At 45.4% G+C, this 11996-nt stretch overlaps 1 protein-coding gene across 2 annotated transcripts in view; it reads left to right on the top strand.

Moving 5' to 3' along the window:
* tmem144a (transmembrane protein 144a) overlaps window positions 1–1039 on the top strand; it is a 12590-nt gene extending 11551 nt beyond the window's left edge. For both annotated transcript variants that reach the window (XM_084454766.1, XM_084454765.1), the window contains one exon: window positions 687–1039. In XM_084454766.1, the coding sequence (XP_084310892.1) occupies window positions 687–770 (84 nt within the window). In that variant the 3' untranslated portion in view covers window positions 771–1039. The remainder of the gene's footprint in view (window positions 1–686) is intronic.
* Window positions 1040–11996: the final 10957 nt, after the last annotated feature.

The following is an 11996-nucleotide window of genomic DNA, read 5'->3' as shown; positions in this document are numbered from 1 at the left end:
CCCTCTCTCTCTCCCTCATCCCTCTCGCACTCCCTCATCCTTCTACTCTCCCTTATCCCTCTCTCTCTCTCCCTCATCCCTCTATTCTCCCTCCCTCATCCCTCTACTCTCCCTCATCCTTCTCTCTCTCCCTCATCCCTCTCTCTCTCCCTCATCCCTCTCTCTCTCCCTCATCTCTCCCTCATCCCTCTACTCTCCCTCCCTCATCCCTCTACTCTCCCTCATCCCTCTCTCTCCCTCATCCCTCTACTCTCCGTCATCCCTCTCTCTCTCCCTCATCTCTCCCTCATCTCTCCCTCATCCCTCTCTCTCTCCCTCATCTCTCCCTCATCCCTCTACTCTCCCTCCCTCATCCCTCTACTCTCCCTCATCCCTCTCTCCCTCCCTCATCCCTCTACTCTCCCTCATCCCTCTCTCTCTCCCTCATCCCTCTCTCTCTCCCTCATCCCTCTCTCTCTCCCTCATCTCTCTCTCTCTCCCTCATCTCTCCCTCATCCCTCTACTCTCCTCATCCCTCTCTCTCCCTCATCCCTTTTTCTCTCTCCTTTCTCTCATCCCTCTATCCTCCTGCCATTTCTTAACCCCCTTTTCTCCTGTCCTCATCCCTCTATCCTGTCATTTCCTCATCCCTCTGTCCTCATCCCTCTATCCTGTCATCTCCTCTCCTTGCTCTCTCTGATCCTCAGGGCTGCTGTAACTTCCTGGTTTTGGGTGCAGCCTTCTCATTGGTCCTGGCGGGAGCTGTGTTGACTGCCTTCTCTAAGGTGTAGCTGCGTGTGTTGGCCAGCAGGGGAGCAGTCAGTGCTGATGGACACAATACAAATCACTCCTGAAACACAGGAAGGCATGTGCCTGATGACGTCTGTCAATGTAACAAACGTGTATGGTCTGGTCTTTAAAGGGAATAATGCATTTTTTACTTATTTTATACTATCACAAGAGTTGCACGGTGTGTGTGTCTGTGTGCGTGTGTGTGTATGTGTGCGTGTGTGTGTATGTGTGTGTGTGTGTGTATGTGTGCGTGTGTGTTAGTTTACGGGTACCTCTGTCAGCACAGAATTGTTAATTAAACAGATTGATTCCACCTGCTGTTTGTCTCCATGGTTTCTCCCTGGGAAAGGGGGGGGGGTTAAAATCCCACTGGATGAGTTCTTGGGGGGGGGGGGGGGGGGGGGTTAGAATCCTACTGGATCAGTTCTTGGGGGGGGGGGGGGGGGGGAGTTAGAATCCTACTGGATCAGTTCTTGGGAGGGGGGGGGGGGAGTTAGAATCCTACTGGATCCGTCTAAATGTTTGTTGTTGTTTACCCTAACCTAGTGTAAATGTTTGGGTAAATGAATAACAATGAGTATTACTGTATAACACGCATGCGTGCGTGTTGAAAGGATGGAGTTTCTCAGGCAGTGTTGCTGCCTAGCGTTATGAGCTGGCTCTTTGATACTTTGGTGGCAAGCACCACCATCCCCTGAACCACAGGGGAGGGGATAAAGACTGGTCTGTCTAGGCCAGAGTAGGGGGCTGTGCGTGTGTGTGTGTGTGTGCGTGTATGTGTGTGTGTGTGTGTGTGTGTGTGTGTGGCCCTTTCCAGATCTCTACTGCTGGGAGAGACAACAGGACCTTCTTGGACATCCAGCACCTCTGACACACTCTCTCTCTCTCACTCACACATACACACACACCTTGGAATACTGGACAGATACTTTGGAATACTTGACACACACCTTGGAAGGCACATCTGTAAATACAGACAGACAGCGAGGCTTTGTGTGTGTGTGTGTGTGTGGGGGGTGTTAGGGTCTTGGCTGGCTGTGTTTGTGACCCTGTGTGTGAGAGAAGGAGAGCGAGGGCATGTGTGTGAGAGAGAAAGAGATGGTGTGTGTGAGAGGTTGTGTGAGAAAGAGAGGGTGGGTGTGATAAGGTGTTTGTGTGTGAGAGAGAGGGTGTGTGTGTGTGTGAGAGAGAGGGTGTTTGTGTGAGAGAGAGGGTGTTTGTGTGTGAGAGAGAGGGTGTTTGTGTGAGAGAGAGGGTGTTTGTGTGTGAGAGAGAGGGTGTTTGTGTGTGAGAGAGGGTGTGTGTGTGTGTGTGAGAGAGGGTGTTTGTGTGTGAGAGAGAGGGTGTTTGTGTGTGTGAGAGAGGGTGTGTGTGTTTGCAGTGTGAGTATAGGAAGTTGACCACGCGGTGTATTTCCCCTGTTCTCTCTCATACGCACACACACTCTTTCTCTCTCTCTCTCTCTCTCTCTCTCTCTCTCTCACACACACACACACTCTTTCTCTCTCTCTCTCTCTCTCTCTCTCTCTCTCTCACACACACATACACACTTTCTCTCTCTCTCTCTCTCTCTTACACACACACACACAGCAGTATGCAGCGCAGCCTCAGCTGTAGCCAGTCTCAGCCGGTCATCTGACAGTCTTGTGCTCCAGGATGTGTGTAGAGGAGGGGGACAGGCTGGGGCGGTAACCCGCTGACCAGGCCCTTCATCTGGGATACCAACCCTGCCAGCAGCCCCTGCCCTGGGGCAGCATGGAGAGCAGCATGGAGAGCAGCATGGAGAGCAGGTACACAGCACTCCAGTCTGGGTCTCTGTCCGTGTGTTTGTGTCTCAGGCTTTAGTTTAACGCTGTAAGGATGCTTCAACATTACCCATCTAACACTACCCTTCATCCTCCTCCTCTAATCTTCCTCCTCCTCTCCTCCCCCTCCTCCTCCAGCTGGGTGTCAGGGGAGCTGGATCTCAGTCTGATCAGACTGCTGCTGTTCCAGGACTGTGAGCGCCGTGGCAGACAGGTCCTGTTCGACTCCTCCACGGTCAGGAGACAGGTGTGTGTGTTACCAAACAGGTGTCTGTGTGTGTTATTGAATGTGTGTGTGTGTGTGTGTTACTTAACAGTGTGTGCGCCTTGGTGCCAGAATAGGAGGGACACCGGGACTTTTTGTCATTCCCACTTTCAATTAAAAAGTGTGCCCCCATTTTCAAAAAATGTTTTTGTGAGAATGTCTATTGCAGGTATTACGGTAGTAGAACTTTGCTTGATATCAGACAGAATTGTCTTACTCTGTTGAGAACTTCAAGAAGCAGTCAACTTTGGAGTGGGCAGATTCAAATGTGTGGATCAGGCTACAACCTTTTGAGTCTAGCGATGCATATTTCAGGCAAATATTTGGGTACCATCTTTGATGATCAAATCCCAACTCCTTCATCCCTTCTGGGTCAGACTGTTAAACTCCCTGTAGGAGGTCTGATAGGCTGTAGTGCTTCCGAGGTATTCATTGATTAATGAACTGTATTGTATTATTTTCAAGGTACCCAAGATAACCAAATGATCTTCTTAGCTCCTGGTGTACTTGTAGTTGATTGTATGTGGTGAGATGTCAGTGGGACTATTAAAATTGTTTAAATTAAATTTAATGCAGCTGGGTAATCGCCTCTTTATCGTTCTATTTGAGTTACTATTGCGCTGTTAAACTAGTATTCTATAATTCTATTGCGCTGTTAAACTAGTATTCTATAATGTGGCTAAACTTTCTAGAGAAAATGCTAAATGTATTGGTGGAATACCTCAATATCACTACCGCTGCAAACTAGGCTAGCTAGCTAGCTAAGCTTTATATAATGCTAAGGTCGTTGAAATAATATCATTCACAAATAAAGTACCATACTATGGAGGACCAAGGCTATCAAAATCCAAAATAAAAGAATATAAATAAATAAAGTAACAAGGAAAGGAATAAAGGAAAGTAATAAAGAAGGAAATGTAGAAATGAAAGGCTAAATTATTACCTCCGCCTCAGCGACACAGGAGTCCGAACATACGTCTGTCAGCAGGATGATGCAAAGACTACTAGACCGATTTTCCTGAAACTGGGGGGTTTATCATGGGCCAACGTAGAAGCCATTCAATTTTGGAGCGGACCTGAATCCTGGGGTCCATGAGCCGTTTTTTGGTTTGTTTGTTAGCAGGATAACGCAAAAACTACCTGACCAATTTTCATAAAACTTGGTGGAGGGGTGTAGCATCTGTCAAGTAATAACCAATTAAATTCTGGAGTGGATCCGAATCACGGGGAAGGGTCCACAAGCCCGCCCAAACACGGCCAGGCCGGCCATTCACCTCCATTCATTTTTTGGACTAGGACTACACAACCAGGCCAGGTCCAGCCTGGCTTATGTGCGTGGCTGGCTTGTTTCTGTTCAGGACTGGTAGGACGGAAGCTAGTCATGCCACTGAAATAGCTGTGAATTGAAATGACATGAAATAATGTCTGATAAATTAAAATAGGTCTTGTCGCCTGGACACATCAGTTCCAATGCTTCCAATGCTAATCCTGCACAATAAGAGCGAGATAGCCAGTTAGCTCATGAGCTCACAACAACTAGCAGCAGCTTCCATAACATTAATGGTAGCGGTCAGTGGCTAAAGCAGTTACACTGATGATTCCTGTAACGTTAGCTATTTTGCTGCAATTGGTTCAACTTCTGTTTCTGGACAAAGGTAAGGGATAAACCCAGATAACAAAAGGCTAACGGACCTACAGTGGATCCCCGATGGATGCTCCACCACCATTCCACCGGTAGTTAATTGTCTATATCCTAGGCCCATTGGCCGTGGGGTCCGTGGCGTGGTGGCGAGACTCCGCCCCCTCGTGTCAGACGGGTTCGGGTGTAGTGCAGTTACTTCCGGGCAATCTCCATACACAATCTTCTTGCACCCACTGGTGAAGACCGTGGGTCTCTAGTCCACTCAGGGGCAGAGTTGTGGGATCCTTGGCGTGGATAGTGGTGTGATGGCGAGACTCCGCCCCCTCGGGTCAGAGCTGGTCGTAGACAGTGTACCCCTCTCTGGGCTACCCACCTGCCCCCACCGGTGAAGGCCGTGTTTCTCTAGCCCTCTCAGGGGCTTATTTGTGGGGTCCGTGGCGTGGTGGCAAGACTCTGCCCCCTCGTGTCATATTGGGTTGGGGGCTGTGGACCCCTCTATAAACCCTTTATACACATTATTTGACCCTAACCCTTTCAATTCTCTTCACTTACATAAACAGACAGTGAGTGTATGGTCCCTGAAATAATAAAGAAATATAATGTATAACTAACAGAAATACTTACACAAATAAACTAAATAGCCTAACTCAAATACTCATTGAATTGCTGAAACTGAACAAGGAACAGTCTATCTAAGCCTGTTGCTGCCCTCCTGTGGCCGAAAACGGTAAATGATCTTGTGGTATCAATCAATCAATCAAAGCTTTAATTGTATAGCGCATTTCATACTCAGAGGCAACACAATGCGCTTTACAGAGAACAAGGGAGGTGGGCATACGACCCACTCTCTACATATTCCAGAGGGAAGCAAAAAAACAGTGTCACCCGGGGGCCAGATAAGTGAGCTGTAAAAATTCTACCCTGACCCCTCTCAACAAGGCGATCAAGCAAGCTCCTGGAGTATGTTTGTCTACCGGCTAAGAACATTTATAAAGCAATAAATTACATTAAATTACATTTTCAGAGTAAGAGAGGCTAAAAACATCATAGGAGAGACATGGCAAATACTGGTGTGTGTTTGCCTGGGCCCAGGCCTAAAGCCGGAAGTGGGCTGGTGTATGTCTGTGTGTACGTGTGTGTGTGTTAACTAAATGCTACGACATCCACAGCAGACACAGGGGTATCTATCGGACTCAGGGTGGTCTGCTGGTGACAGTGGGGCATCCACTGGACCTGGTTAGAAGATAGGAGGGAGAGAGAGAGGCACTAGGGAGAGGGAAGGCAGAACAGGGTTAGTAGCACACAGAGTCATAAAAGCAACACAGATATTAAAACAGGCAACCTGGAGCAAGTTCCTGTAATATATTTGTCTAACGGCTAAGAAAATTTATAGAGCAATAAATTACATTAAATTACATTTTCAGAGCAAGAACGGCTAAGAGCATCAGGTCCAGGCCTAAGCCAGATGTGGACTGATGTGTGTCTGTGTGTACGTGTGTGTGTGTGTGTGTGTTAACTAGATACTACAACATCCACAGCTGTCACAGGGGTATCTATCGAACTCAGGGTGGTCTGCTGGTGACAGTGGGGCATCCACTGGACCTGGTTAGAAGGTAGGAGGGAGAGAGAGAGGCACTAGGGGAGGCAGAAAACGGTTAGTAGCACGCTGAGCCATTGAAGCAACACAGATGTCAGAACAGAACAAGCCTGTTTCAGGGTAACTAGCTTCTGTACACTACTTGATATACATACAGTGCATAGCAGGATAAATACAATATAATACGATAATTACATATAAAATGTATACAGAGGATTCACAGGTAGGTTTGAGGCTGCCTTTCTGTGTCTCATGGTCCTGGCTAGTGATTGTAGGCTAGGTCGAAAAGGTACGTCTTGAGATCGCACTTGAAGACCTCCGTTGTTTCGGAAAAGGTCAAGGGTAGAACTTGTAGCTAGGAAATCATTAATCTGTTTGAAAACAATCTTTTCCAGAATTTTACTCAAAAAGGGAAGGTTGGAGATTGGTATAAAATTGCTAAGAACTGAAGTGTCTAAGTTGTTTTTCTTCAGCACGGTCTCACCAAAGCAGTTAGTTAAGTATTGGTGGGAAGACGCCTGTAGATAGGGAGTCATTGACAATGGATAAAATGTCATAGAATACAGAGTCAAAAATAGTTTAGAAAAAATTGGTGGGGATGGGATCCAGCAGGCATGTGGAGGATTTGAGTTTGGATACTACTTTTCCCAACATTTCTGTGTCCATCAGTGTAAACAAGCTCATGTGTCCATTACATGGAGGAAGAGGATCTGTGAACGGGATGCATAGCCTTTCCTGGGTGATTTTCCTCCTAATATTCATAATCTTATCTCTGAAGTAAGCTGCGAATTCCTCACATTTGGAGGTAGAGAGCAGGTTATCAGGTGTTTTTACAGCGGGGTTTATTAGGCTATCAATTGTTGAGAAGAGCACTCTTGAATTATTTCTGTTGATAGATATACATTTTGAGAAGTGGTCTTTCCTTGCATTTCTTATTGCTTTATTAAAGGCAGAGAGATGTTCTTTGAGAATATCATGCTGGACCTGTAGCTTGGTCTTTCGCCATATACGCTCAGATCTTCTGCAGGTTCTCTTTAGTTGATTTGTTTCCTCATTTCGCCATGGAGCTTTATGATTGGCTGTGATCCTTTTCAGTTTAATAGGTGCTACAGAGTACGCCAGGAGGCTTCAGGACCACCTTGAGTCAGCCAACCTTTTTTGCCCGGGAGCGGCAGCAGAGTTCCGGGGCGAGGCAGAAGTGCAATTATGATGTGAGGGCCCGAGGAAGGCACTTTCTGCCTGGAGAGCTGGTCTATGTCCACAGCCCTCAGAGGAAGAAGTGTCGGTGCCCCAAGCTTGAGAGCCAGTGAGCGGGGCCCTGCCAAGTGCTGGAGATGGTGGGGGAGGTGGTCTACAGGGTGCAGCTGCCTCCCAGGGGGGGGTGGTGCCCCACCGAGACAGACTGGCTCCTTATAGAGGGGATTCAGGGGTAGTTAACAAAAGGTCTGTGTGAGAGTTGCTCGGTCTCTCTCTTAAAGGGGTAGTTCAGAATTTTGGGCATAGAGCCTAATTTACGACTTACCCATAATGGTGTTGATTGATGGAGAACATTTTCAGCTGATTCCATGCTGTCTCTCGTTCCGGCGTTAGCGGCATGCCAATGCTAGCGCAATGCAATAGAAATGGCTAGCATTCAAAGGAAACTAACTTAAACACTCCACAGTGCACCCAAATCAAATATGAGGATAGTCTGTCGGCGGGTCATTTTAGTTTTTATTCCATCATTTTTCTATCGTTCTACCCATTCGTTTGTTCGGATCTATATGGCTCTCTCTGTAAATAGGGAGGCAGAGTGATGTGTAGATTAGTACATAGTACATTAATAGACTACTTTTTAGAGTCAGATGATCTTATTCTGTCAGCTGGTAATCAATAATAACTTGCTATAGCCTATTCTGATTGTGTGCCTGTGACTGGAATGTGATATACAGTAGGCTACTGTGCATTAAACACGCTGCCCTGATGCTAATATAGCATCTTACTAAGAATAATCTTTAAGTGTGTAGTTATTTCCCTCAGACCGAACACAGTCAGGAGTTGGTGGGGGGGCTAACCCTAACCCTGACCCATATTTTGGCAAGCCCCTGCCGAAATAAGACTGTCCCCATAATTCAGGATTGTGAAGGATGACAATGACAACCTTTTCAGGGATTAAATTAGAGGTCATTAGATCCAAGTATACTGAATCTGGTCAATGTCAGACTTTGCTATCCTGAGAAAGGGTTGTTTTAATGTTGGGCCAGTCATTTTTTAGCAGGCAGTCGTTTTTTGGCACAACACTGGTACTATTGTCTTCACAACAACAAGAAACAGAAGAGTGGACTATTCTCTTACTATCAACACAACAAGTTGCAATGTTCAAAAGTATGTCTCACTTTGATGAGGAGTTTAGTTTATCTGGCGATCCTTACTTGTTTGCAGTGTTCATAAGTGAGTTTTCTTTGAATGCTAGCCATTTCCATTCAAATGCGCTAGCATTGGCATGCTGCTATCATTGGAATGAGAGACGGCATGGAATCGGCTGAAAATGTTCTCCATCAATCAAGAGCATTATGGGTAAGTTGTAAATGAGGCTCTTTGTCTGTAATTCTGAACCCCTTTAATGTCTGATGAAAGACCACACTGACATGTTGAGTTGCATCATTTATTGCTTAATAAACCGAGCATTCAAGCATTCTACTACAGACTCCTACTACTAGTGACTACAGTATTCATTCTACTACAGACTCCCACCCAGTTATGGACATTTGTTACAATATCTTATCCCATGGATATTCAATCAATCAATCAATCAATCAATCAATCAATCAATCAATCAATCAAAGCTTTATATTCCCGCCACAACACTGGAATATATAGACATTTAGACCAAAGAATAGACTAGCCTACAGGAATAAATGCATTCTAAAAATGTATTCAGGAACCAAATATTTACATTTGAGGTTCCAATTATTTTTTCATTGCAGTTACACAGGACGGTTTGAATGGCTTTGCTAATTTGTGAGATAAATCAAAATGGCGGTGTAATAGAAATTTAACTGATCTAGTCAAAAAAGGATTTACCAAGATTCGCTCAAAAGGTTAAGTCTGGTTTATTGTGAAAAACATACGAGCGCAAGGACTTCCTGAAAAACGCAACAAGGGTGGTATCCAGCGAAGTCCCGATTATGGGTTTTGCTGTGCCTTGTATGCAATCAAAACAAAGGTACGGTGGTTCCAGGATGTGATTGGCTACTCCATTGTACGTCATATGAAATGGCAGGCGTGGCCAAGAGTACAGACATGTGACATGAGAAAAAGGCGGCAATTGGGGACAAAGGATGACAAAGGATGGTTATTCTGTTGTAGACAGATGGCCTCCTGGAAGCCATTTTGTATGTTAGCACAGCTATGTGAATATTTGGGGGAGGTGATGAATTACAAAAGGAGTGAGAGGACAAAGGTTTAAGGTGTTTGGATGTAAATTCCACAACATTCCCCCATTTGTGCCTGAACAGGTACACAAAAATAAAATATAAAATCCAAACACAAAGTGTAAACATTCAGCTATGCTATACATGTGGAAAGGAAATAATCTCTCCACTAGGTGGAGCAAAAAAAAAAAAAAATTTTTGTATTTTATTGTGAAATATTTAACAAAACAAAATAGATTATTTTCTTTCCACGTGCAAAATCACGCACCAAAACCCATTGTTTCAGAAATATGACAGGAAACAAGGTAAAAAAGATGACATGATTATATACTATTTATAGTCTAAAAGTGGACAACCATTGTAACTCTTGTAAACAAATATGATATTTTTTCAAGATAATTTCAAAGTTCATTCACTCTTGTTGTGAATAATCGCATGTAATTTTCTCTGGATCATAGCTTCCATGTTTGCGTCTCTGAATGTTTAATGTAGGTTCCAGTGTGTGCGGTTAGAGGTGCAGTCATTGCTGTTGAGATTGTCCACGTTGTCATACCACAACCACAAGAAGGAGGTGACCGGCAAGGTCAGTCTCCGATTGCTCATCAGAGGAGAGGACAGTGTGGCGGTGACCGCTTTGCCCTTGAGATCTCTGGTTCGGCTGCATGGACCGTCCTCTCAGCTACTTTTGACAGCTATTCCACACAGGCCAGAATGCCCTGGTCCTGATTGTTCCATCTTTGACGGGTAGGTTCACCCCGCAACATCTACTTCTCTTCCATGTTTTCTGGCCTGTTCTCAGGCTGCTTATCTGCTCCTTGGTTTGGGACGCAACAGCGTCGAAGTTCTCTCTCGAAGTTCTCTCAGCTACCCTGGCAGCCGTCTGCGTGGTGAGTTGAATCTGGTACGGCCCCAGGTCGCGGATCAGGACCCAACAGCCTGGTTGGAGATAAGAAGAAGCCCTCTCTGGCGTCCGGAATGGTCGCCTTCCTTAGTTGGGACTTCATACGGGGAGCAGGTCAGCAATGTCTTTGAGAGACATGGGAGGAGAGACCTGTGAATCCACAGATGAGAGAGACAAACAGAGACAAAACAGAAGAGCAAAAGGAGAGTCCTCTGGTCTGGTCTCCCTGTTCCCCTCTTTGGTCAGGAACGGTTATCAGCAGTCTGTTGGAGATACTCAGAAACATGGTTAAGTGCAAGCTCCTGCTTTGGGGAAAAATTTTGTTATTCAGTCAGGAAAAACTTAAACAGGGTTTCTGTTCAAGTGTCATTAGAGCCAGTCGGCCTCGTCAGTCTATGTAGTTTGTCAGTGGGGATCTAGCTTTTGTCCATTTACTGAATCGGACAGTAGCAGGGATCTAGGCTCTGCAGTAGCCTACAGTGACATTAGGGGCAGTGTAAGAATTACTTTAACACGCCCAGTCCCCAGTCGTGATCAAGGCAATTGGATTTTGCTCTAGAATTTCTCTCGCGATTTTATGAAATAAAAATAAAATAAAACATTCTCGTCTCAACAAAATAACACCCCCTAAGGGTAAAAACAAATTCCCTGAAGTCAGGATAAAACAGAGATGGGGGAAAAAAAATGCATCACTCAAATAAAATAACACTAAAATGAACTCGCTTCATTTACAATTAACAAAACATCAATTATCAATTAATCAAAAAATCAATCAAAGCCTCATTTGTATAGCTAATTATTAAATATTGTATATCTAAAACTTCCCTGTTCTGCATTTGAGGACAGAGTATTGGGCACGCTTCGGACAAAATGGTCTCTTCCCTATGTCATACTTATCTGTCGCTCACGGTGAGTCGGTGACATGGCGTTGGCCCTGCATCCCACGAACCACAGGTCGCCCATCTGTAGGGAAACAGGCCGGTAATCTCCATCTCCACCTCCGGTCCTGTGCCCTTGTCCTGGTACGGCATTCACCCATCACTCCCGGAACGACAGTTGTCTGTAAAAACACTCAGAAAAACACTCAGGCCCGATGAATGTGCCTCAAACTATAAACATGAGATACTTAACATAACCATTTAAAAATATATAATTGGGTTAGGAGATGCTACATGCAGATTAAGACACTGACAAATATGAACCTTCTGTTCATCTTGCACAGCTGTTCTATCTGACGGTCCCTCCTGGCCTAGTCATGACTATTGTGGGTTGTTCACTCCAGCAGGTGGCGCCGAATCCCAGGTTGCAGGATTCTCCCTTTCAATTTGCCTGCGGTAGCTGTGACATTCTCTAATCCAGTGATCCGGTTCACCACAATGAAAACATGCATCCTCCTCATTCCTGTCTTCCAGCTGTCTTAACTGAGCAGCTTGTAATCTGGCTGCACCTAGCTTCATTTCTTTCAACTCCCTCTTTTCAATGTGATCACGAAGACGCTCCGCATATCGGAAATGGTCAACAACTTCTTTGAGAGAAGTCGATTCCCAGGTGTGGCACATCAACCTAACTTGGTCGGACAAAAAGGAGAGAGAGTTATTCATC

The sequence above is a fragment of the Borostomias antarcticus genome (genome assembly GCF_949987555.1).
Source record: "Borostomias antarcticus genome assembly, chromosome: 20".
Taxonomy (NCBI): Eukaryota; Metazoa; Chordata; class Actinopteri; order Stomiiformes; family Stomiidae; genus Borostomias; species Borostomias antarcticus.
This window is presented reverse-complemented; position numbering and strand designations above follow the sequence as displayed.